At 39.9% G+C, this 26,880-nt stretch overlaps 1 protein-coding gene across 2 annotated transcripts in view; it reads right to left on the bottom strand.

The window, feature by feature from the left end:
• arhgef2a (Rho guanine nucleotide exchange factor (GEF) 2a) overlaps positions 1–26,623 on the bottom strand; it is a 55,337-nt gene extending 28,714 nt beyond the window's left edge. Inside the window, exons 1-5 of one of the 2 annotated variants that reach the window (XM_067611667.1) lie at positions 26,390–26,623; positions 12,609–12,771; positions 4,478–4,545; positions 1,260–1,323; positions 818–950 (exon numbers count right to left, since the gene is read on the bottom strand). In XM_067611667.1, the coding sequence (XP_067467768.1) occupies positions 818–950; positions 1,260–1,323; positions 4,478–4,545; positions 12,609–12,771; positions 26,390–26,452 (491 nt within the window). In that variant the 5' untranslated portion in view covers positions 26,453–26,623. The remainder of the gene's footprint in view (positions 1–817; positions 951–1,259; positions 1,324–4,477; positions 4,546–12,608; positions 12,772–26,389) is intronic. The other variant, XM_067611669.1, reaches the window with a different exon arrangement.
• Between the last annotated feature and the right edge of the window lie 257 nt (positions 26,624–26,880).

The raw sequence follows: 26,880 nt of genomic DNA, 5'->3' as shown, positions 1-26,880 counted from the left end.
ATGGAGGTTAGGAATAGATCGTCTCCCTCCCTCCTAATCTTGGCCTATCAGTAACAATTAAAACGCATAATCATAAATCAATTTTAAGTCAACTGTCAATAAATACCACCATTTATTTATATTCACATGAGAATTTCAGGCTTCAGAGATGCAAGCTAGTTCACCAAAAATAGACCCTGCATAAAAATAGCAGAGTAAGGAAAAGAGCTAGGCTGTCTCACAGATCCAGTAGACACACACTGGCTAGAATGGCAGTGGATCGTCTCCAGCAGCCGTGATGGAGCCATGCTCTTGGTCCAGTCACACGTAAATCCTGGAGCAGTTAGTTTGTGGTGGGAGCATGATTTAACCTTAATCTGACCCAATTACAACATACTGTGCAAGGCTGAGCTAAATGGCTCCTGTAGACAGGTGCGCTTTGCCTGCTGGGTTGCAGATTTGAGAAATCAGTTGCTAGCAGCTTGCCATATAATTAATTGAGGTCTGATCTGGACTAGCAATGATTTACATTGCCTTTTTTATTTTTGGGCTGATGGGACCATCTTCCTGTGTTTAACATTCCCAGTCCCGCCCCAGGCACATAAACTAACGAGAGGAGAGAACGTTCTCATGTGACATTTAACGATGCATTTTGGTTTGCTTGAACTTGTTTCTGCGTGAAAAGAAACCGAGACGAAAACGCGACAACTTTACCAATTCATCCACTGATTTGAAGCAGAGCAAACAAACAATAGATTTGAAAACACCCATAGGTTTAGTCTTAGGACGTGTGCCTTACATTGTATTGCAGCTGCTGACCAATGAAAGTGAGGCTCACCCTGCAATGTTGTTGGTGGAGACACTCTTGGACAGGGAAAGGTTGGACCGACCACGGCGGGATCCTAGCAGAGACTGTCGGAGGCTGTCGGAAGGGTAGATGGCTGAACTCGGACGCTCGCGCATTCCTACACCTATGGAAGAAATAGGTCCATAGTTAAAGGTGGGAGAACAAGACAAGGAGAGACAGTGACAAGAGAAAGATGTAGAGGGATGAAGAAGAATATAATGGCAGTAGGAACAGCATGTTTAGGAAGAAGTTAAAACAAGCGAGGAGGGAGAGGAGGAGTTTTATAATGAAGGAGAACAACATTTAGAGGAAGAGGAAAATAACCAGCAGAGAGGGGGACAGAAAAAATAGGAATGGCAAAAGGAGAAATAGTTAAGGTAGGAGGGGGAGACAGATTATATTCAATCATTTTATCTGTAAGAAAAGTTCTCACTTTTTGTGCGAAGTGTGACACTCTGCAGGGCTGAGTTATTCCGCATTAGGGCCGTCTTCTGCTGCTGTGTTAATAAATGACAGAAATCAGTATGTAGCATGTACAATAGCATTCTACTTTAAAAGGCTTCGCAGTTTAAGTCATGCATTGATTTGACAGCTCATTCACTGAAATAATTTCCATATTTTCCATGGTGGTTGAAATTACACATTTTATTAAGTAAACTGGCACAAAATTTGACACACCATCTCATTACAATGTGATTTTGAAATTGGTTATTAAATGACAGCACTATTTATGACAGCAATCATGTTTATGTCTTATTTGATCTATCTCTTTAGAAATTAAACTTAACATTGACTTTTAGTATTGTCCGCACCACAGGGTCTGGAAAACACTATAGCGTTTTGTCAACCATGCATTCACAGCTGCAGCTTGTTTTATGTTTGCTCTAAGGAGTAATGTGTGAGACTGACAACTGAGAAAACACGACACGACTGAAATGCTTTCAGTGTAGACACGGTGTAACTCAGATCAACTCTCATGTTCAAAATGTTTCCTGTTCAGTGTGAAATTTAAAACAGAGTTGATTGGCCCTGAGGCAAGTCTTATGACCAATCCAACTTTTCTTCTGGTCATGTCATACATTGACAGCTAAGTTACCACAGCTTCCATAAAACAAAACTCTAGGCTACTAGCTGAGCTGATAACTTTAGTCATTTTAAAAGTTGGCTCACTCATGAGACATGTCAGGTTAAACTAGGAAATTAACTCTGAATCTAAATTATTTAGATGTGTCACACACATCACCGTAAGGTCAGTGTCACGTGTCAGTGATAGTGGGAGACGGTGGATGAACAATCACCTGTCAGAAATTGCCTCACCAGTTTGCACTTTATTTACAATGGAAAAAAGTTGCCATTGTTCTGTCCTCCTCACACACTGTAGTCTAATTTGACAGGCAGCTACATGCCTTCCCAATCAACGACCCATGGTTATAAAAATTATGTGGTTTATTGATAGAAAGGGACAAGCTAGACAGAGAAAATAGAAAAACTCACATAACATGAGTTACATGAATCCACATAGACCATAGTTAGGCCTACTAGTTCTTTTAAAATAATAAAAGTTTACTCAGTCATTTTGAGTAGTTAGCCATTTTCAACTCTCATTTGTGACACTGCCATTGCATTATGGGTTTTGAGGATTTTCCATCATGTAGGCCTTGTAACAATGGTAGTAGGTATCTGATGATGCTCATTTTGGTTTCAGAGTGGCTGGAATATTCATGTGCAGATTATATGGTAAATCAAATCCAAACCCTTCTTTCCTTTTCCAATTTTCTAAGCAATGTGTAGTCCTCACATACAAGAAAAAAATGCATGGAAACAGTTTATTTAGAAGTACATTTTTAAAAGTTTTTTGATGGAGAAGAATCTTGGATCAACCTCGATGGTTAACAGTCCAGCCAACACCCCTGGCCTACTGCATTCCATGCCTGGAGGATCCACTCACAGAGGAGATGAACTGCAGGCTTCTGAATTTTTTCCACTTGATGTGAGTGCCAGCCGGTACTTAGTTTATCTATTGTGCAAGTTATCCTTGAATGGTTTATTGACAACAATATCAAGCACCTGGGATGTCATGCCCCCGAGCATGATGACCGGGTCACCATCATAGATATATAGTATATAAAGATGGATGTAGCATGGTGTGACGTCACCCATTGGTTTCCACTGGAGCTGTTTGAAGCCCAGAGTTGCAGCTTAAGGTTATGGTCGGCACCATCTTTTCCGTTTGGAACCAGGACCTTCTAAATAAGGAGTGCAGGGTGTTGCCTTTCATGCTCCGGAAACTACCTTGGACCGAAGCTAACGCTAGCTTACTGGGAACACCAAGCGCTGTACACTTGGGATACTTTAGCTAAATTGGGCTAACAGGGCAGGTATTGTAATGAAGAAACATTAAACTTAGATATATTATGACAATAGTGTCCTGGAGCTGGGGAGAGCAGCAGGTGAAAAAAAAGATTGATTTAGTATTTCTGGAGAGAATGCTTGATGCTTTTTGAATAGGAGACTTTTTTGGAGGCAGCATCTAGCAGCTGTTGGTGGGATTGCAGTTTAAGGTACTTCTGCACTGGCCTTAGCCTCAAGCCGTCGTAGTTATTGTTTGGACACTATTCATGTCCTGCATCTGATTTTTGATGGCCTCAGTCAGGTGTCCACAGAATGTATCAAATACAAGCATGTTCCTTCTCCTCCTTGAGCCACCACTCTGCCTGCCCCACACAACCTTAAGCCAGTCCAGTACAAGTTCTGTCTCCATCCAACCCTTATCCTTGTCACAGACAATGATGCGGGTTGACATATCATCCTTTGGCACAGTCTTGCATTTCAGAATCACATATGGTGGGAGCTTGATTCCGTCTGCTAGACATGCTAACGTGATTGTTTTTTCCTTAAGTTTATCACATACCACTGGAAAGCTCAGTAGCTTTTTGCTGAAGTCTGAGGGCAAACGCAGGGCCAGAGTTCTTCTGCGTCAAGGGTACAGTCCATTTCAGTGCATCATTCTCTTCCATGATGATATTCCAGTGATTTTATATATTTTTTAAATATTAAAATGTATAATGGCAGTCAATGGGAGGAACGATCCAACTGAGTTGGAACCTTTGTAACTTTGAAACTCAACTGCTCTGACAAACGTACAGTACGTTGGTCTCCAGATTCCATTCAAACTTTAAAATGTTGAGCAAACTTTCAACATTCAAAGTTGTGTTCTGTGCTGTGATACCTTTTGTACTTCTGGAGCAATTTAAGTCCAAAGTGAGTGTTTTTACAGCAGATTTGCCTGTCAGAGGCTGAACCTGACATTTTTTTAAACCAGAAGAAAATTCTAAACACTTCTCACTCCCTCAGTTTTAACACTTCAAGCACATATCTTACCTCAAAATGTTGCTGTAATAAATACAATAAAGACAACACAATAAATATACTGCCACACACTTCTAATGGGTCTTAAGTGATGATTGAGAGGGATTTCTTTTGTATGAATCTATACATTGCTTTTTAGGAAAATCCTGCATAGCATACCTTTAATTTCATTCACCTTCTTTAGATAATTGTAAAACAAAATAATACAATAGAAGAAATCTTGAACATATTAAGAACATGTTTGAATAATTATAGTTGTGGCAATTTGTGGTGTAGTCTTACCCTCTGTTTCATTTTGGCACAGTTCGGTAAAGTGTCTCGACAGCGGTTGTGGATGGTGACATTACATGCTGGAAAAAATAAAGATATGACAAAAGCAAAACATAATAAAAACAAACATATAATATCTCTTCTCTTTTTCATATATTTCAGCATTGCAGCAACCTACTATACTGAGAGATCAGGTGAAGGAACTGTGAGTGTGAACATGTGTGTGAGTGTGTGTGTATGTCTGTGTGCACTCTCAAAATGGCTGGAAGACATACATCACACCTGCAGTGTTACAGATAATGATTCCTTATAGAGCCAATGGAGGCCAAATGTTTTGACAATTTGAAAGACAAGATTTTAAAAAAAAAGCTACCTCTACCTTGAATTTCAAGGAAACGGTGGACACATCAGAATATGAGCTGCAAAAGAAAATCCTGGACAGCATAGTGAGTAACAGATTTGACCTGAGCAAGTGTTGGGGGCAGGGTTACGACAGCGCGGCTAATATGAGTGGGGTCTATTCAGGTGTGCAGGCCAGGATCATCTAGATGGAACTGCTTACCACATATTGTACTGCACATAACCTAAATCTGACAATGAATGACTCTGAGGCTCAAGTCCAAATCCTGACTCTGCTGTTCCCTATTGAGAGTATAGCCAATCCACTGAGCCTTTGTCCAATGCTGCTCCTTAAATAAGACTTTATCAACTTGAACTTGGAGAATGAGCGCTCTGCGGTTGCAACAGTGACAGGTATGGTGAGGTATAACAGCAATGCTGTGCAAACCTCACTAAATGTTGCTGCCATTCAGCTGTGATCCACAATGAGCATCTTGGCCAGATCCTTCACAGTTGGCTATTTCAGACTTAAAGCAAGCTCTGAACGCAAAGAGTTGGTCAGGGAAAGTCAGAGATAAGTCCCTGCTGTAGTGGTCCACGAGGCACTGTGCGTCCTGGTAAAGTGCATCATCCTGCGCACTGTTTAGTGTGCCAGGGTGGATAGCCTGGAACATTTCAGTAATCTCAGACAGAAGGGAAATGATAGAGAAGTGAAGGGATGAACAACGAGAGAGAGAGAGAGAAGGAGAGAGAGAGAGAGCTGCAAGCCGCAAACAGCGGTTTCTATTCCTCCCCCTGCTGATTTTGACAAAGAATTGTTCATAAATTCAAAAAATATTTAACGCACTGCTAGTGCTACGTCCTTAGCCTTATTTGTTGTTTTCTTTCTGAGGCTACTGTATGGTTAAATCAATTAATTTTATTTTATGGAAAAAAGTAAATACCAGTGGAAGTACTGTATTCTGGCAAGTGGTTCAATGCTTTTTGCTGTCTAAATATTTGGCATATGATTACCGTAAGCCTCACAGCTAAGCAAGTGGGTGTTTGTACAGTGAAATGGCAAAATGATTATGGCTAATCAAAACTTGTAAGTCCCATCGTTGTGGGCATGATTTGTGCATGTGTAGCATGCATGTCAGATGCAATTATTCTAATAATATAGCCTAGATGTGTTACACATTGCTTTGCATGTGATGACAGTTTTGTTTGGTTTTAACAGCTAGCACCTAGGCGGTGTCCAAAGTGCTCCAGGCCCTGTAGATTTTTTGATGCCTACTGTGACTTTTTCTCTCCCCCTGACCTGCTGGAACAGTATCCTCTCTGTGTTCCAGGACCGTCTGATTTACAAATTAAGCACTGGTTTTGTCGGTTATATGGGCATATTTTGCCACAATTGAGGCAAAGTCTTATTTTGAAAGGCTAATTGTGGACTTCCTGTTGGATTTAGGTCAGGGGTGTCAGTGTATGATTTGTAGGTCTTGATGAGATGAATAATTGAGTTTTGGTTTGATCTCTCTACGACATTCCTACAGGCCGTGGCGGCCATTTTAGTTACATAGGTGGCGCTAGAGAGCATATTTTGGCACTTTAGGGGTTAATTTTTACATTTTATCAAATTTTTCACCAGACCTGATGTGTGTGCCAAATTTGGTGAGTTTTTGAGCATGTTTAGGGGGTCAAATTTAGGTGTGATATCCCGTAACAATAAAGAAAGAAAGAAAGAAAGAAAGAAAGAAGGAAACTAACACACAAAAAACACAGTAGTCCTTTTTGCCTTTTCCCTTAATATAAAATATTGATCCTTATTTGCATTCGAAAGGACTTATTTGAATTTTGTGATTTGGGGAAAACATTGGATTTGAAAGAATGCTTCACTGCTCTTCATAATTTTATCAAACGTTCCTGCAATCAGCAAAAATTCTGTTCAAAATGTGCCAAAGTGATTTTAAGAATATGTGTTTAATGTTTTGAAAATGTTTTGAAAACAATCGTCACATTTTAAAGGTTTCTTCAGTATGAAAGTAATCCAGTGATAGTTGTCTGGACATCCATGGCTACATTACACACAGGACTTGCTAAAAGCTAATTCAGCAGACTTTTAATGGAGACTGTTTGTCAAAATGTAAACAAACATTAAAATATTTGGTGGTAACACACCAAGTAGGCTACTGCAAAAATGTGTGAGCAAAGATAAAGAAGAAGAAGACTGCAGCTAGTGAACATTGATGTAAGTAATGTAACATGTTTGTTAGTGGCTGTTAGTTACTCAGTGTTATCAATGTGTTGTGGTGAGAAACTGAACACTGAATGCAAACAGAAGCTTTGTTTGTTTACAAAAAAAATTCCACATGGAACCTTTAATTCATTTAGTCAGACATCATTTTTATGTGAGCTGGTTTCTGATTGGTGGCGGCGTGGGGTGGGAGGGGTCAGTTAACTTTTTTACAAGTTTTGTTGTGTTAATAACATTTCAGTGATTATTATTCACAGTGTAATTAGCACCAAATTCATTTCTCTCTGCAACCACAGGCAGTCATGGGGGTCTAAATGAAATCTACACACTACACTATTCATGCTAAACAGTTTTTTTAGGCTGACACTAATCTTTCTGACATACATGCAGTTAGGAGTGAAACTCACGGTTCGGATCGTATCACGGATTTGAGTCACGGATCGGATCATTTTATGGATCAGCCAAAAAAAAACAAAAAAAAAAAAAAAGGGGGGGAGGGACAAATAAAACTTTGTTTTCCATATATTCTGTCAAACACTTAAGCCCATGGTCTTACATGAAAACAGTATTCATGATGTTGAATGTTTAAATAAAATCTTAAAATATATAAAATACTCAATGCTCAATTGTTAAATTAAATTGCAATATGAGGCCTGATACCTTCCTCTTTTAAACATGGTAGTGAAACAACATTCTGTGTCCACAAGCATGAACACACGTCGTGTCCTGCAGCTTGTTGAACGAGCCACTAAACAAACATTCACTGGGGAAAAGTGCACTGCTAACATCAGTTAGCAGCTGCTCAGCTGCAGCACATTAAACAGCAGGTAAACATACCAGATGTCACTATGGACCCGTTAGATGCTGGTTTGGTTGTTGCTCTTCAAAATCCCTGTTAGCGACACGCTGTTTGTCCATGACTTTTACTTACAGCAGTTTGTTTACGTTGTCTTAAATGAGACATTACATTTTGCAATTAATCCGCGGTTCACATGTTTGCCGAGCCGCGGGGGGCGATCCGTACGGATCATGGATCAATTACGATGCGTTACACCTCTACATGCAATGCAAATATCGCAGTAAATATTGTCAAGCTGATGTGACAATGAGGCCTCGAACAGAAATTGTTGCACTCATTTTTGCATTATGATGACCACTGACTGAGTTTTTTTTGTTTTTAATATCCCTCCAACACTGACAGCAGCCTTTAACTAGGTGAATTATTCAGGGGTCTGTATCACAAAGCAAGTTCAACTTAAAGGTGTTTGATAAATCAGCTTCCAGAACAAAGTAGAAATCAGCTGGTTTAGTGATCATTAGTCAGTCATTTAAATAATGTCAACATCAATGTAACTTTGCTCCAAAGATTTCAATCTTTTTAAATCTGATATCTGTTTTTAACATGATATCTTTTATTTTTTAATCCAACTTTTATTTTTTAATCCAACTTTTATTTTTAATCCAACTTTTATTTTTTTATCCAACTTTTATTTTTTAATCTGATATCTGCTGTCAGGTCACATGACCTCCTCCAAGGTTTAGCTCATGATGTCATCAGTTCCGGATGTCATCAGACATGTGACCTTTGTTAATCTGTCACACATCAAAGGCAAACGGCTTTATGATAGTCTGGAAGTTTATTAATAAGGCTGAGACCATCTCATCTCATCTCATCTCATCTCACATTTGCACACAAGTATCGTGTTCCAGAGTGACATTCTGTCGAAGAACTACCGTCTACCACTACAGTCTACGACAGACATCTTACTTTTTACTACCTCTGGACATTGTTTTTGTTAAAACGATGAACAGAGGAAATAACCGAAGACGTCAGGGCAGATTTGCTGACGCTGCACCACATCAGCGTCAAGATCAGCGCCAAGATCAGCGTCCTAACCAGCGACCAGATCAGCGTCCGAACCAACTGAGACCACTGGCTGGTCACTGCCGCGACTGTGGATACCTGCAAAGTTGCCTCAACATTGCCTACGGGCAGATTGCTGAATGGCACGACTGGTCTCAAAAAGCAAACCACAGGTTTCACGACAGTGATGAAGCCATAATAAGGCTGGAGGAGCGTCTGGAGGCCAAGGAGAGGCAACTCACAGAGATGTCCTCTCTACTCCAGAAGAGCAGAGAGGACGTCTCTGAGAGAGATTCTGTCATCTCCTCCCTCAGAGAGAGTCTCCAAAATAAGACCATGCAGGCTGAAACCATCGAACGCTTCTGGAAGGAGGAGTGTATGAAGATCACAGCCAGATGTGAGGCAGAAAAAGCTGCACTTTTAGCTTCTGCCCAGCTGAGAGAGGAGGCACTTCTGCACAGCCAGAAGACGGAACAGAAAGAACATGAAAACGAGGGGAAGAAAGAAGAGAAACAGGAAGAAAATGAGGGGAACACAGATGAGAGACCACAAGAAAATGAGGGGAACACAGATGAGAGATCACAAGAAAATGAGGGGAACACAGATGAGAGATCACAAGAAAATGAGGAGAAGAAAGAAGAGAAACAGGAAGAAAATGAGGGGAACACAGATGAGAGACCACAAGAAAATGAGGGGAAGAAAGAAGAGAAACAAGAAGAAAATGAGGACAAGAAACAAAAGAAAGCAAGACAAAGACGGGAGAAGGAGGAAAATAAACAAAGAGCAAAAGAAGAGAGGAAAAAACAAAAAGAGGAGAAAATGGAAAAAAAGAAACAAGAAAAAGAGGAGAAGATGGCACAGAAACAGAGAGAAAACAAGGAGAAGAAAACAGGTTTTTGGAGCTGGTTACGCAGGAAGAAAAGCGACAGCGACAAAAAGGTGGAGGAACCCCTTCTCCTCTCCACCCTCCCTCCCTCTCTCCATCCTCCCTCCTCTCCTCCATCTTTCTCACCCCCATCCTCCTTAACCCCTGACTCCTCTTCCTACTCCGCTCTACCTTTCCTCCCTCTCCGCCAACCTCTCTCCTCACCCCTACCCTCTCTCCTGTCCCCCTCTACCTCTCTTCCCTCTCCCCCACCCCTCCTCCACCTTTCCTAACCTCCTTCCTTCCCTCTCCAGGGCGGCACGCGGGCTCAGTGATCAGCACTGCAGCCTCACAGAAACACCTCCACCTGCCTGTTTCTGCTTGTTTCTGTGTGGAGTTTGCATGTTCTCCTCGTGTCTGCGTGGGTTTTCTCCCGGCTCTCGGGTTTCCTCCCACAACACAAAGACATGCAGGTCAGGCTGATTGGAAACTACTAAATTAAACCTCACAAATACCTGATGAAAATACAAATAAAAAAATAAAAAAAAACAAAAAAAAACAACTGTATGACTTTATACTGTGAATGTTAGAAAGTAGAAGCTCTGCTGTCAAATATGATGTTATGATTTAAACAAGAGTAAAGTTCCATTCAGACAGGATGAACATCACAGGAGGAGGTGGGGAATCAAATATTCTCTGTGCTCCTCTGTAAGTCAACTCATGGTTCCTGATGCCATTTTAACCATGAAGAAAAGACAGGATGTGGTCTGTAATAGACATGAATATCCAGCTGGACAAAGCCTAAGCATGAATATCAACACATGTTTCAAACATAAACACTTGATTGTTATTATTCAGTGTGACTTTTTCTGCCCTCACTATGAGTGTAGGTGCACAACTCTGCAGCCAGATAAACACACTTCCAATAAATTACTGGAAGCAAATGTGAAACTGTGCAAAAAGTTCAATAATGGTGATTACAAATAAAAGAAACCACAATCATTCAGACTCACATTGTAGTATAAGTATAAGCTGGCTGTCAAATGACTTCTGTTATTCATGCTGGGAAGAAACACAGTGTTATATGTGAAGATCAACATTAAGTCCTCATAGGAAGCAGCTACATGTAAACATACATACAACAAACAGGAACTGCTAACAGAGAACTCAGCATACATTTAATGGTGTAAATTAGCCAAAATGTAAACTAATATTGGCTGAAAACTGGGAGCAAAGACAATACCAGTCCAGACCTGTAACTGATGTTACAACAGCCCATTTCATGAGCTTTTATTGGGTCTTTCTCTCATGATGGTTTTATGTTTTTCTGTCCACATTGGTTCCCAAACAGGCCAATACAGTATGTTGGTGTTAGCATTTTCCATGTCATTGTTCCAACAGATTAAAAAGACATGTTTCTGAACTTTCACCCACATTACAAGTCACTCAGAAAAATCTGCCACTGGCGGTGAACTTATATTCAAGTTTCAACAACAACACTGAATTATTATTATTATTATTATTATTATTAGCATATTTTATTTCACAATGTTTGAGATAATGACAGACCAAGACATCAGATTCTTTCATCTCATTTGCATAAATTGGTTGTTTGAATCTCATTTTTGGTTTTTATAATTTACTTTTATCACTTTACTTCTGTGTCTTATCACTGTAGGAATAAACTACAGTACTTGTAACAGCTGATTGACTTCCTATAGGATTTAGGTCAGGGGTGTCAGTGTATGATTTGTAGGTCTTGATGAGACAAATAATTGAGTTTTGGTTTGATCTCTCCATGACATTCCTACGGACCATGGCGGCCATTTTAGTTACATGGATGGCGCTAGAGAGCACATTTTGGCACTTAAGGGGTTGATTTTTACATTTTATCAAATTTTTCACCAGATCTGATGTGTGTGCCAAATTTGGTGAGTTTTTGAGCATGTTTAGGGGGTCAAATTTAGGGTTTAAGTGGCGTAATAATAAAGAAAGAAAGAAACAAACGCACGAAAAACAATAGGGTCCTCGCCCTTAGACTGTTTTACATTAGTCCTCTACCTTTTGGGCTCTGTTCCTAATTACAGAGTAGCGCAGTGTGGGAGGTGAGTGTGCAGGAGAGACAGGCAGAGAGATGCTGTGAAGCTGTGCTCAGCACAACCAGGTGTGCTGTCTGAGCAGTCAGGTTAGCAAGAAGTACTGCAGTGAATGTTCAGTTCGAGCTACAGTTTATCAGATAATAAATGCCACAGCTCTTCAAAAAGATTGCCCTGGATCTGTAAATCAGTCTCCCCTGTGCTTCCTGACCACAGTCTGGAGGCTGGGAGAGGATGTGTCAGATGCACCAGTCTGTTACATATTCAAATCTATAATACTACTTATTTTGGTAGCCACAAGCTATGTTAAACAGAGCCATATTTTACTTTGAATATTTTGTTTTAGCAAACAAATACCTAAGTCTTCTTAACTACTGAATATGGTAAATAAATATTACTTCCATAATCCATAATTTTCTGTTTATTTTTTTTTAGCACAAATGATAAGTATATCTATCATTATTATATTATCTATATATTAGCCACTACTCAAGTTGTTTCGTCAACTTTCTGAAGCAAGAACTGGATGTAGAATATCAACAGATCGACTTTCCTGCTCAAAATATGATCCTGCTCAGTGTGAAATTTTAAAATGAGAGCTGATTGGTCACACTTTCACCAATCTGTACACAGCTGTTCTTGTACACACAAACACTGTGATTATGTGCATGCTGATTCACGTGATGTGTCTGACAAAGTAAGATACACTCATTGTACTCAAGTATAGTAGTAACTGTGTTACTTACTAGGGCAGCTGAGTGCCTCCTTGGCAGTAATGCTCTTGCAGCATGCTGAACAGAGCGTGGTTCCTGACACCGTCAGTGAGGTGAAGAGGTGACCATTGCTGTAACGTGCCTCCCTCTCCCTTGCTGCCTTCTCTCGCTCCCTCATGCGCTCTCTCTCTTTATTCTGGAAAAGAAACAGAAACAAAATGTGAAAATGACTTCCTGTATATTTGTGAATGTCACAAACCACATCAGATGAAGCTGAAGTTTTCTAAGAGAAAGCATCATACTGCTCAAAAATATTTCTTCTTTAGGAGTTCATTTAGGAGCTTGATCTGTTGCACTAATAACCAGCATTTCTTCTGAAAGACCATACAAGGACAACAGTGACTTAAAGTTTTCTGTTAAAGTTTCAGACTAAAAATTATGCTTACTGAGGACAATAAGTCTATTGTACAGTATTACAGTCTGGCATAAAATGGTAAAAAGTGTCTTTTCCACTAATTTCACGATAGAAGATAACAACACTTGTAACTATGGTAATTGTACATATATCAAAGATGGTGACAACTATTTGAATCTTGCAAGTGCAATGACAACTGTAGTAGTAGGTTTTGGCTGCACAGACTGGGTGTCTCCAGGTCCATGCATGTTTAGCAGCAAGTGCTAAAGAGCTGGGTGAAGTGGAATATAGATCTAGAGATGTGGTGAATGATAAATACACTTTTAGCCAGTCACATCACTGGTCTCATAACTCTGAAACAGCTGAGTCAATCACAGTGAAGCATGACAACAATAGCTCAACAAATAGATAGACACTTCTTCAGGAGATCATATTTCAGTCTTCAAGATGCAGAGTGCCATGATGTGAACACACATCACCACAGATTTGTATTTATTCATCAATTAATACAATGATGATATGAATAAACAATTAAAATGTTGGTGAATATGATGTCCACATTATATTGTATCTGATGAGACACAACAGCATTTGCACCATAATGCATTTAAGGAATAAAACATGAGACGCCACCAAAGATGAAGGACAAACGAGGCAATGATGCATAGGAGTACTGAGGCCCACTAATCTGAAATTTCCCACATAAACACAGTAGGGCTTGGGTATATTTTTTGACCTGTGGCACTGACTGCACACAACAGATGGTGCTGTTTTCTGCCCCTACAGTGACTAACGAGTCACAAACAGTGACCCACATGTGTCTTTAGTGGTATGTAGGCAATCTGGTACTCATCGAGTGGAGTCATTGCTGGAGTTGAGCAAGAGAAAAAAAAGATCCCTTTTAAAGGGCTTAGACACCCACAGTACTTAATCCAAAAGGCACTGTACAGCAAAACAAAAAAGAAAAATTAGTAAGTACAAGCCTGTACCCACACTCATAAGACACTCAACACAACACATTTTGCTGTTGTAGGACATTCAAGTCAAGTCAATTTCATTTATATAGTGCCAAATCACAACAGAAGTTATCTCAGAGCACTTTTCACATAGAGCAGGTCTAGACCGTACCCTTTAATTTACAGAGACCAACATTCCCCCATGAGCAAGCACTTGGTGACAGCAGCAAAGAAAAAGTCCCCTTTAACAGGAAGGAACTTCAAGCAGAACTGGGCTGTAGGTGGGCGGCCATCTACCTTGACCGGTTGGGTTAAGAGAGAAAGAAGGAGGGAGAGAGGGGAGAGCGAGAGACACAGAGAAGCACAACAATAATAACAATAACAACTTATAGCAACATAACTAGGGGCTGGTTCATGGCAAGCCTGGGCTGGCCCTAACTATAAGCTTTATCAAAAAGGAAAGTTTTAAGCCTACTCTTAAACATAAAGAGGGTGTCTGCCTCCTGGACAGAAACTGGAAGATGGTTCCACAGGAGAGGAGCCTGATAGCTGAAGGCTCCATATCCTATTCTACTTTTGGAGACTCTGGGAACCACAAGTAAGACTGCATTCTGGGAGTGCAGTGTTCTAATGGGGTAATAAGTTGCCATGAGCTCTTTAAGACATGATGGTACCTGACCATTAAGGACTTTGTAGGTGAGGAGAAGGAAAAATGTATTCTAGATTTCACATGGAGCCAATACAAAGAAGCTAAAATGGGAGCAATATAGTTTTTGTCAGTACACGAGCAGCTGATTCTGGACCAGGTGGAGAGTCTTTAGAGACTTGTTAGACCAGCCTGATAATAAGGTATTGCAATAATCCAGTCTAGAAGAACAAATGTGTGGACTAGTTTTTCTGCATCTTTTTGAGACAAGATGTGTCTGATTTTTGTAATATTACGTAAGTGAAAAAAGGCAGTCCTTGAAATTTGTTTTATGTGCAAGTTAAAGACCATATCCTGATCAAAGATAACTCCTGGATTCCTTACAGTGGACCTGGAGGCCAGGGTAATGCCATCTAGAGCAGCTGTATCATTAGATAATGTGTTTCTAAGGTGTTTAGAGCCAAGCATAAGAACTTCAGTTTTGTCTGAATTTGGTAGCAGAAAATTGCAGGTCATCGAGGTCTTTATATCCTTAAGGTATGCTTGGAGTTTAGTTAACTGATTGGTTTCATCAGGCTTCATTGATAAATATAATCGGGTATCATCTGCATAACAATGAAAATTTATGGAGTGTTTCCTAATAATATTTCCTAAAGGAAGCATATACAAGGTGAATAGTATTGGTCCAAGAATAGAACCATGTGGAGCTCTGTGTCTAACTTTTGCGTGCATGGAAGATTCATTGTTAATGTGTACAAACTTAAAATCGATCTGATAAATAGGACATAAAGCAGCTTAATGCTGTTCCTTTAATGCCAATTAAATGTTTCAGTCTCTGTAATAGCATGTAATGTTCAGTGGTGTAAAATGCAGCACCAAGATTGAACAAGAAGTACAGAGAGAAGTCCTTTGTCCGATGCAGTTAGGAGGTCATTTGTAACTTTCATCAGTGCTGTCTTTGTCCTCCAATAAAATATTGTTACGTAGAAAGTGACACAACTGATTAGTAACTTTGACTGGAGAAAAACAGTCTAAACAGGTTTTACAGCTGTTTCTAAAGTTTCTGTGTTTGTGGATATATCGGTGCCTGTTGAGGGCAGGTGGAGATGAATTTTGTCTCTAATAGTTTATTAGGAACATTTTAAATTAAAAAAAAACAAACAAAAACAAAAACTAGAACACCCTGACTGCATAACTCTGCACACCCTACCCAAATAATACTTTGTGGAAGCACTTTTTGTATTTATTACAGCAGCAAGTCTTTGTGAATAAGTCTCTCTTAACTTTGCACATCTAGACTTCGGAATTTTATCCCATTTTTCTTTTCAAAAAAGTTCAAGTTCCTTAAAATTGTGAGGGGATACCTTGTGAACAGCTCTCTTTAGGTTAGCAGAGGCCAGCAGGTTTTCTGCTAAAATATCTTGATATTTGGAGCTGTTCATTATCCTTTCTATCTTGACAAGAGCCCCTTACCCAGCTGAAGACAAGCAGCCCCAAAGCATAACACTATCACCACCATGCTTCACAGTCGTTATGGTGTTCCTTGGATGATAAGCTGTATCGGCTTTGCGCCAAACATATCTTTTAGAATTAAGGCTGAAAAGTTCGAGCTTTGTCTCATCAGACCATAACACATTTTCCCACATGGTTTGGGGTGACTGAATGCATCTTTTGGCATAATTCAGACGGGCTTGGATATTTTTTATAAGAAAGGGTTTCCGTCTTGCTTCGATACCCCATAGCCCAGACATGTGCAGAATATGGTAGATGGTGGTCACATGTAAGGAGTGACCAGCACCTGCCAGAAATTCCTGTTGTTCCCTCCATGTTGCTGTTGGCCTCTTGGTAGCTGTAATGGATATTTCAAGCAATGGTCAGCACCTCAGTGGAGAAAAGGGCACACGAGTCTTTGATGTCTTAATGCTGAAAATGTTTATTGAAGCACTTGATCAAGGAGAATTTGAAACAGCAAACATCGAAGTGTTCTGCTCCGATGCTGTCTCTTTCCGTTCTGCCCCCTGAAGGTCTGACTCTTAGTGTTTAACCTCAACAGATCAGCCCACAATATGAAAAATTAGTCTAATTGGTTCACTAGTTTCTAAACAAGGAACTGCATTTTACCTGTGTTCAGTTCAGGTCACGTTGCATGGAACTTCAGGTCACCGTCAGCACATTCTGGTTTGAACGTCTGATTATGTCATAGTGTCTAATAGAATCTATGCATTCACCTATCTGTGTTGTCTGAGAAGGCCCCCTCTGACCTTTGTAACCATGCCAATGCTGATTTACCCTTTATCAGAGAGGCCTCTGCTTTCCCCAAACATCACAGAGGGTTCTCGAGTCTCAAGGAGAAGAGAGAATGTCTCCTCTCTACTTAAGAATTACAGTGTGACCTCAAGGCCCAGGCTTGACCCAATGTAACCCAATTTGTAACCCCTAAAGATGGAAAATTCCATAACAGTAGCCTCCCTGATCACTTTTTTCCTCCTCCTCTCATCAATTTTGGAGGGTTGTAATGATCTTTGCAATGTCTCTGTGGTACCACATATTCTCCACTTGTTGATCATGATTTTAACAGTGCTCCATGGTATATCCGATACCTTCTTTTATATCCCTCTCCAACAATTCAACAGTAAACAATTAGATCTCGTACTTTCTTTGGTAACTATTTACAGACCATGGCTCTCGCAGTAGGATGCAACTCCAAACATTCAAGCAAATCCTGTAGCACCAGCTGACTTTAACCTGGTTTTAATCAGAATCACTTTCATTGATGGCAGGTGTATGTTCTTTACCCACAGGCATGATTTTAAATGTGACTGGTTAACTTTGAACACAGCTAGAGCCCCTGTTATGAAAAGGTGTGCAGACTGAGACCCACACTAATGCGTTTATTGTGCAAAATGGACATTTTCCTCTACGTTTTGGCCTCTCATCCACACACAAGGGTCAGTAAAATTGATTTTTTTTAAAAAAATGCCCTCTAAAGTACAGATTAAAGTACAGACTCCAGTTTCTGCGTATCTGTGTAGACACGTAAAACGGAGCCCGTAAGACTACTGCCAAAGGAAAATAAGCTCACTACACATGCTCCGAATGTTTTTCTCTGGTGTTTGACAGATCATTGTTGTAGACTTTATGGCTACCTACTGGTCCAGCATGCTTGTTTGAGCGTTTGTAGTCTTTTTTGCGTTCTCATGTGTACGACCATCGTTTTATTTTGTAAAACGACGGTCTAAAAGTGTAGGTTCACTTCAAAAAGTATTAATGCATGCATCAAATACTTGACTTACACACTCTTATCTATATGCATGACATACAAAAAATAGCCTGTAAAGCTGACACGTTAACACTGTTTATTGTTACCTTTTTTAGTATTTAAAGTCTTGATTCCAGTTAATATTACTAATATACGGCTCAGCTTAACAAACAAGAATGAAGAAATTCTCACAAGCAAGCAGCCAGACCTCCTGCACACTTATTCACAAATCACATCAACAGGTGACTGAACAACCACTCAATTAAAAACTGGATCAATTTCAAATGAATCAGACTCTTTCTATTAGTCCAGACAGCTCACTGTAACTCTTCAACAGCTTCAGCGTCCAGGCAGACTACCTACAGCACATATGATCTCTTTGCTGCATTCTTGTTAAAGAGATAAATTCACACAACAGCCACAGAGGGATATTTAACCATCAAAGAAGAAATTAATGACCAAAGAGACAGAGAGAGAGAGAGGGGTGTTTCTGACTCTCATTATCTGATGTCTTCTTTCTTTCATGGAGATGAAGTATCCATGTCATTACGTCCCACTGCATTTGTGGCTGTTTGTTATCTTGTTTGTTGTTGCTGGTTAACTAGTATGATATCAGACTAGTTAGACTAGACTAGAAGAACTGTTGTAACTTCTCCAAGATGCAGGAACAACCTAACAGCCAAGTATGTGGAAAAACTGTGTGCAGGTGTACTAAGGAGAACTGCTGCTGTAAGGTAAAGCATGCTCACACCAATGTTGATGTCATTTAGGTTTCCTAAAGTTTGTATGGAGTCAATTGTTACGACCCTGGGGTTACCCTTTGTTTTGGTCTGTGTGTCTGTTACCTATGTTGGCTTATGTTCCAGGGTGCTTGGAGGCGGAGTGAAGGGCAGGGTCGTCAGAGGAGATGTGGTACACCTGTACAGCCTGGCTTACCTGTATTTAAGATGGCTGCTGGAGCTGCTCTGGCTCTCTCTCTATCCCCATGCCACAAACTGGGGACCCTCCAACTCGCCACTTTTTTCCTTATTTTTTTTAGATTTCTACTTTTACACACACCATATGATACACTCATCCACACACTCCTGGCACAACTGATAACTGATTTCCATGTTTGCTTGATTAAGTTAATCTATAGTTTGGCTGAATAAAACCCCCCTAGGTGATGTTTGTGTGAGTTTCCTCCTTTTGTTGCAAGCAGGAGCCAACTTGTAACAAAAATTTTCACGGGATTATTTTTGAAAGCATCCTTACTTTACTTTGTGTCTAAAAACCTTTGCACAGTATCATGTATACATACAGCATCAGTCAAAAGTTTGGACACGCCTTCCCATTCACTTGAATGACAACTGAAATTCAAAGATAACATCAGCTGATGTTAGTTCAGTCCAGTGAACATGTATTTCATTTTTGAAACAACATTTAAACTATAAATACAAACTGCTTCAGATTCACCACCGTTCATCACCTATTCCACTGCTACTGTCAGCTGCAGCTAGTCAACAATCCATAATAGGTTCCAGCTTGAATTTGGGGTTTGTCAGATCATCAAGTCGAGTATCCCGCTCTTTCACTCTTTATCATAATAACCCACTTTTCACACAAACCAGGCAACTTTGCACAGCTCTTATCTGATCCATTATGAGTAATTGGCAAGATCTGTAAAAATATTGGTAGGCAATTCAGCAACACCTTGACATTGGTAGGTACATTGCCCTTCTGTCCATACCCAAATCTACACCCATGGTTTGGGAAGTTGATATAGAATGACAAATGTAACTGGAGGTATGAATATCATTTTCAAGGTAAGGTCTTCAAATGATTCAAAAACCCTGACTGACAGAGCACTCCAGTAGCTGAATGGTTACTGTGCATGCCGCATAACCACAACATCACTTGTGACCTTTTGTTGCATGTTATACTCATCTCTCTCTCCCTGTTTCCTGTCTGCCTCTTTGCTGCCCACTGTCTAATAAAAGCAGAAATACCAAAAAAAAAACCCCAAAAACCCCTGAATAACTTTTGCTTGCATTACAAAGGAAATACTGATAGTGGAACACCACTCCCTTTCCAAACCTGGGTGCATAGAAGAACCTTTAATTTGATGGTGCTATTTCTAAAACAGTGAAGCCATTTTGATCTAACCATGCTTCTGTCATAAAATCATAAAATCAAGAATGTGGTTTGTAATTAAGTCACTGACAATAAAAAGAGAAATGGAAGGATGATCTGAAGTAAATGTAGAAATATTCGATCTGATATTCATAATTCTGTTATGGAAGGAAGATGTTAATCTGAGTTCATCATGTTTCTAAAATGCCACTGTCTAACTTGTCTGATCCCTGAATTGTAGCTACACAGTTGTGCTTTGTAGCTGTCAAGATCCTTCTTTTTCGCCACTTTTGTTCAGCCCTCTGACTTTATTTATTTATTTAATTTTTGTCCTTATCAAGACATTATTTTGCCAGGGAGTTTTGTATTTACCAGACACTACTTTCATTTTTATTGGAGATATGTTCTTTAGTGTTGTTTCCAAAACTTGGTTAAAATTTTTAACCATGTCATCACAGGATCATGTGTCTGGCACATGACTAATGCAGAATAGTTGGCATTAAACATATGCAGAGTTTACAGGAAGAAAGTGTCTCTTGACTGTTCTGACAGAGCTTGTTTTTTTTTTTTTTGTTTTTTTTTCTGAACATGACCATCCTAATCACTAAAGTAAATGAATGCAAGTAACCGTCATACTGGTGGAACATTTTAATTGTGCTGTAAGTGACTGTAGTTGCAAGGGTATCTGTTATGTCTTAACTTAAAAAAAAACAAACATTTTAGATTAGATTTACATTTACATTAGTTTTCCAAATGTGTTCCTCTCCTTTGTTTGTGTGTGTGTGTGTGTGTGACCCAGTTTTCAGTTTTGCAAAAGTAAAATAGTAAATGAAAAGGTATATTTGGATCCAGCAGTGGGTCGCTGTAATAAAGGAGAGTGTCTTTGCAACACTAAAAAGGCTGAAATAGATAGAAATAAATAGAATAAACTAAAGAACGGATGAGCATTTTGATCTGGATTATGTACCTGATCCTGATTGACTCAGGTCAGCTCTCCGATCTCATACAGTCTGATTCCAATAATCCCGGTACTTTTTTACTGTAACAAACTCCTGAAACCCCCAACACTTCCCAAAATGTCACAGCTAACAAGTCCATCCTGTCATTTTTCTAAATAAATCTGGCCATTCCCACCTCTTCTTCCCCTCTTAACTTTCCCAATTAACACACAGAGCCACAGAGTAGAAATTATGATCACATGTTGTAGTTCTGACAGTTGCACTAATTTTACTAATTTCACTGCATGAAATTATATTATCATCTGCAGCCAACCACATCTTTTTACAGTCCCTATAGCATTGCTGCAACTAGCACGGGCACACGCAGCAAGTATGTTGAAAACCTATTGGCTGAGGCATACCTCGCCATGAAGAGCATTCAATCTTCTCTTCCACTGTCCAGTCTCACTTTTAACTGCACCCCTAGTTAACTTATCCATTCTTATGTGCCCTACATGTGGGCTAATTCTCTTTTTATTCCTGTAATGTCATCCAGTTTTGAGAAATGCATCCTTACGAATATGACCATCTCTAAAATATTATAGCCACACTATTTGAAAAAACAAACAAAATTAAAGACCTTTATGACATTTCACCTTTTAGTTAAGTTGAGATATGGTTCCTGATATCCAGCCAGGGACCATGATTGTGTTCAAATAAGCTTTAGTCTGCTCTTATTGGGGGCCATCATCATGTGCAGTAAGCACAATCAAAGTTCTTTCTATGACTGCCAAAGTGGCTGGTTCTGGCAGAATCATCACTGTTGCATCACTCTGATTACTCTTAGGACTAATTTCCTACTCTGGGATGCTTGATAAATGCAGACCTTGGTTTTGTCCACCAGCCACTAAAACTTGCTACTATCCTTTAGAAACTGGGCTTCAACCCAGACATTTTTGATAACTTCCGATATCTCTAATCTTTCCTTTCTGTCAAAAATACTGCAATGCCTTCAACGATCTGTTTGAATGATTTCAATCTAGATTTCATAATAAACAGCAGAGAAACACAACATAGCACAGAACAGATAGCTCCTCTGTGCTCCCCTTCCCTTACACCTACAACCTTAAACGTGTTGGAGCTATTGTCTCATCACATCAAGATTTGACTTCTGCAATAGGCTTCCATAAACTTCTGTGTATCTGGAAATCTCAATCCTGCACCTGAGACCACATCACTACTGTCCTAAAAACATTCTATGGCTTTCTGTCTTGTAGCCTCTGTTCTACTGACACCCTCCAGAACCAAGCACCAAGCCTGGTGTGATAGGGTCTTCTTCATTTTTCTCTCTCTCTCTCTCTCTGGAATTCTCTTCCAGGACTCTCTCTCCATATCCCCCAAAACTTACCTTTTTATTGAAAGTGTCACTGATTTTATACCCAGGCCCTCTAATATTTATTGTTCTAAATGTAGTGGGTTTTTTTTTAATGTGTCATGTGTCACATGTTAGGTGTTCCACTTTGAGGACAGCTGTAAGCTGCTATGAGGATTGAAGTGGTCCAGTAACCCAGATTGATTCCTAAGGGGCTTGGGTAGTTTAAGTTTAGCCTCCCTGACCAACATATTACTGACAATGCCACACATATACAGTAGCACTGACATTGAGAAGAAATTAATACAGAATAAGCAAACACATAGAGGAAATATGAGAAATATGTCATGAAAATCAGCTGTAGGTAAATGAATAACTGGATAACCAGTATGGGTGGTTGGGAGGGAGGTGGGGTGCGACCATACTGTCTCATAGACACACTAGCAAAAAAGAACAAAATTGTTCACATGGATGTGTCCCTGATGAAGACCTTGCAAGGGAAACATTGCATTAATAAAAACTTGGGAGCTTGCAAATTTCAGTGTGTTCTTTTCCATCTTAGACAAACTAGGCAGTTACCTACAGTGTCCCCCCACGCACAAAGCTTTTTCATCTTATTTATTTTATTTCACATTGCTACAGTTGCTATACTGTCAGAGAATGAATTGGTGGAGGCACAGGGACTCATACATGACTGACAGCATAAACTCTACAGGCTATCTAAAAAAACAAAAACAAAAACACTGTATATAACTCAATAATTTACACTGTCAATATGAGTGCTGGTGGTGAAGAGACGTCAGATGAGGTGATGAAGGCAGATGGCACAGTACTGTACTCACTGAAGCAATTTTGCACAACAACTTTAAAAACTAATTAAAATCGTACTTGGTAAAATATGCGCAGTATTATGAGATTTTATTAAAAATCTTCCAGCGCTCTGGTCACCAATTCCATAGAGATATTTAATCTGGGATTTCTATGATGCTGACTAAAAGAAATCTGAATATTCATAGTTAATATGAAAAAACACAAGCCAGACTTTCCAGAATCCTGGCACCTAACACATCCTGGCATTATCCTTGGCATTTCAACAGTGCAGTGCTGTACTCCACAACTGATCGTGACAGATTGTGAACACCACCGACCCTCTCCACTGCACTCTAAGGGTTAGGAATGTGACGGTGAGCCAGCGCCGTACGCTTAACATTTAAATTGTAGTAATAAATCACAGATGTAAAATGGGGCATCTTCTGCACATTTCCAGGTCAATACTTTTATTCTGAAGGTCTACAATGTCGACAATGCAAAGAACCTCTGCAACAAAGATTATAGAACAGACGGCTGTTTACGGACCTGCGCAATGAGCTGATGTCATCTCGTCAGGAGAGGTTTTAAAAAATATTGCAAATGAAGCATTCAGAGCACACTGAAACCTGGGCTTTTGTCATACAAGGAGCATTTTTACATACGTTCACCTGATTTTTTTTTTTTTTTTTTTTTTTTTTTTTGTAACTTTGACCATATTTAACATGACCATCCATCATAATAACAGTATGTAAATGACAGAAAATCACAAAAAGCACAATATGTCTCCTTTTTAATATTTGGTTGGCTTGTATCTTTTGGGAAAAGAGTAACACTTGCACACTTACTTCAAAAAGCCACAATTTTTCTTGAAGTACACAATGTTTTGATCCAAGCCAAAATATATGAGAGGGACCATCATAAAATCTGGCCTCTATTCACTACCTTGCCATCAGTGTTGCCAATTTCCTCTGTCTCCAAAATGTGCCTGGGTCAGAGTTTCCGTACTGGTGCACACATTCTCCTGTCAAGTTTGTTTTTATAAATCCCAACTTTTTTGTGGAAAGTGGTGTATATCTTTCAAGCCCTATTTAGTGCGTACACAACGGTTATTAATGAGGCCCTGGGGCAGTCAAGGGAAAGGACTTTTTCTTTCACAATCTGCTCCTTGGTCCCTCTCTGCAGCCGCACTCTCTCATCTCCAGCTCTCTGCTTTGCTTCTCACTGTCATTCTCCGCCAGTCCACCAAAGACCCTCAGCCTTTTCTCCTTATGTGAAGACTGGACTGTGTTGGAGAAGGCTGATTGGAGTTGTATTTTTAAAAGACTATCTGGTATTATATTATTTTGTTGCCTAAGTTGCCTTTTATTAGTTAGTCTGTCTTTGATTCATTCTGGTCTGTACTCACACAGCTTATACTGGGTCTCAGTTATTAAGAGGGGTTTTGGTTTTCTTTTTGCTTCAGGTAAGAGGTTGCAGGTTATAGTGTTGTGTACTTAAGTTAATATTCATGTATATTCTTAGATGGAATGTATGTGAGGGTTGTGTTTTCTGGGTTTTTGGGTTTTCTCGTGTTTTTTCTTCCTGTGTTCCTTTGACTTTCCCTCCTTTGCTCATCTACCCACCTGCCCTGCTCCCTGTGTTTTCCCCCCAACCAATCAGCGCTTCTCCACCCATCTCCCCACATGTACCTCATCTCCTCGTCAGTTCAGTTAGTCCCGTGTGTCACTTCCAGCCTTTTGGATCCTTTGCTCTGTTTTGTGCTGTTCTGCTTTTCCTGCAATAATCTGGATTAAAGAATTATACTTAAGTATCTGCTGTGTCCTGCATTTGGGTCCATCTTGTGCTGCTCTTCATGACAGTTTCACGCTACATTAGCTGCAACTGACATTTAATTTTTTAAATTGTTATTATAGTAACTAACTGATGAAAACTTTTCCATCTGTCTGGGGCTGGAGATTTGTGGTGATGTGTGTTCATGCTGTAGTGTTCTGAACCACCCAAACGTTTCCTGAAAAAGCACTTTCTGTTTGTTGAACAGTTATCATACTTGAACTCTGATTGGCACAGTTGTTTCAGAGCTATGATACCTATGATTTGATTGGCTGAGAATAGAATAGAGAATAGAGTATTTATATATCACCCCATCCACTGATCTATATTCGACCTCACCCAGCCCTTTTGCACTTTGCGCTGGTGCATGTTCATAAACCACAAATGCAGGTGTGCTTGAAGACGCCCACACTGTCTGTGCACCCAAGAATTACCATGCTGCACTTGGTGTTGCACTTGGCGTTGCACTTGTGCAGTTAAAATAGGGCCCGATATCTGCTTCTACTGCATTAGTTTTGATACTTTTTTTTTAAACTGTCCATCGTGACTCCAACGGTGCTATAGGAGGGCGATGCTAAATCTGTGGATTATTCTTTTTATGAAATAGGAGTCAGTGAAACAGTCATGAGAAATAAAAAAGATAAGGAGTGGATAGAGAAAGAAAGACAGAGGGAAGGATCAGGTCCAGTGGAAGAGTCCAGCAGGTGAAGGGTGGAGATTGTGCGCAGATGATCACTCATTAGAACTGCAAATTGCATAATCTCAGTAAATCCAGCAGATGACATTATCAACCTGTCTTACTGTGTCTCCTCCTATTTTTGTGTGACCTTGCAAATGAGAATGTTTCACATCTTGGCCTTTAAAAGTGATGCAAAAGTACATGCAAATCTTGCCCTGAGTCCTTTTTATATTGTATATTTGTTATTACACATTTATGAGGCCTTCAACATTTTCAAAGACAGCAGTAATATCACACACACACCCACTGCCATTTCTATGGCAACAGTTGCTATAGTCAAATATCCAGTGAGCAAGCACACTGTGTACAAGCAAACATACATACACACCACCACCTACACTCTCAACTACACACAGACTTATCCCCTATATCTCGATTAGAAGTGATGTACAACCAGTGCAGCTATATTAGGGCCTATGGCCTAAGAGGCCTGTGTTCCTGTCATAAAGAGCAGGCCATGTGTCACAATCAGGAAATGTTTTTGTGGCTGAGAGTGCAAAAAGGGAGTGACAGAGTAAGAAGAGGGAAGTGACAAAAAATACAGACAACACATAGCACAATTTAGTAGTAATCAAGTCACACTATTTTACACAAAAAGGGTGGTTATGTTACCTGTCCTATTAAAGCCCTATGTGGTAGGCAGTACCTGAAGTCAGATGCCGTTGCATGTTATTCTATGTTATTCTTTCTCATTGTCTATAATGTTACACACGATGACGAACATAATGCCAACTCACCCGCAGGTTGATCTCCCTCATCCTCTCTTGCCGCAGTTTCGACAGATTGGCAACTCTAGACATTGTGACAGTTTTCACAATGACAGATTCAAAAGGAAGTCAGAAAATAAAAGATCCACTATTAACGTTTGTATGCTTCTCTGTGGACCACTCGGATCCCTACCAAAGAGAAAATAAGTGAAAATCTTTCCGTACTGGCCAACTGTAATGTGCTTCTGCTTCTGGTGAAGTGGCTGTTCCTGTGAGAAATCTGACTTCTGAATCATCACCGCCCCCTCACACACACACACACACACACGGGCATGCACGCACGCACGCACGCACACACACACACACACACACACACAGTGTTCAGCTGTCCGTGAATGCCTGGTAGACTATTATTTGCTCTTTCCCACATCCCAATATGAAACCAGGTTCAAAATGCTGAAATTTTCCAGTGCCTATTCGCATTGAGGCAAGAAAAAAGGTTTGTATCATGTTGTAAATTT

This window comes from Thunnus thynnus, chromosome 15 (assembly GCF_963924715.1).
Source record: "Thunnus thynnus chromosome 15, fThuThy2.1, whole genome shotgun sequence".
Lineage (NCBI taxonomy): Eukaryota > Metazoa > Chordata > Actinopteri > Scombriformes > Scombridae > Thunnus > Thunnus thynnus.
Note: the sequence above shows the minus strand (reverse complement) of the source record. Positions and strands in the feature narration are given on the sequence as shown.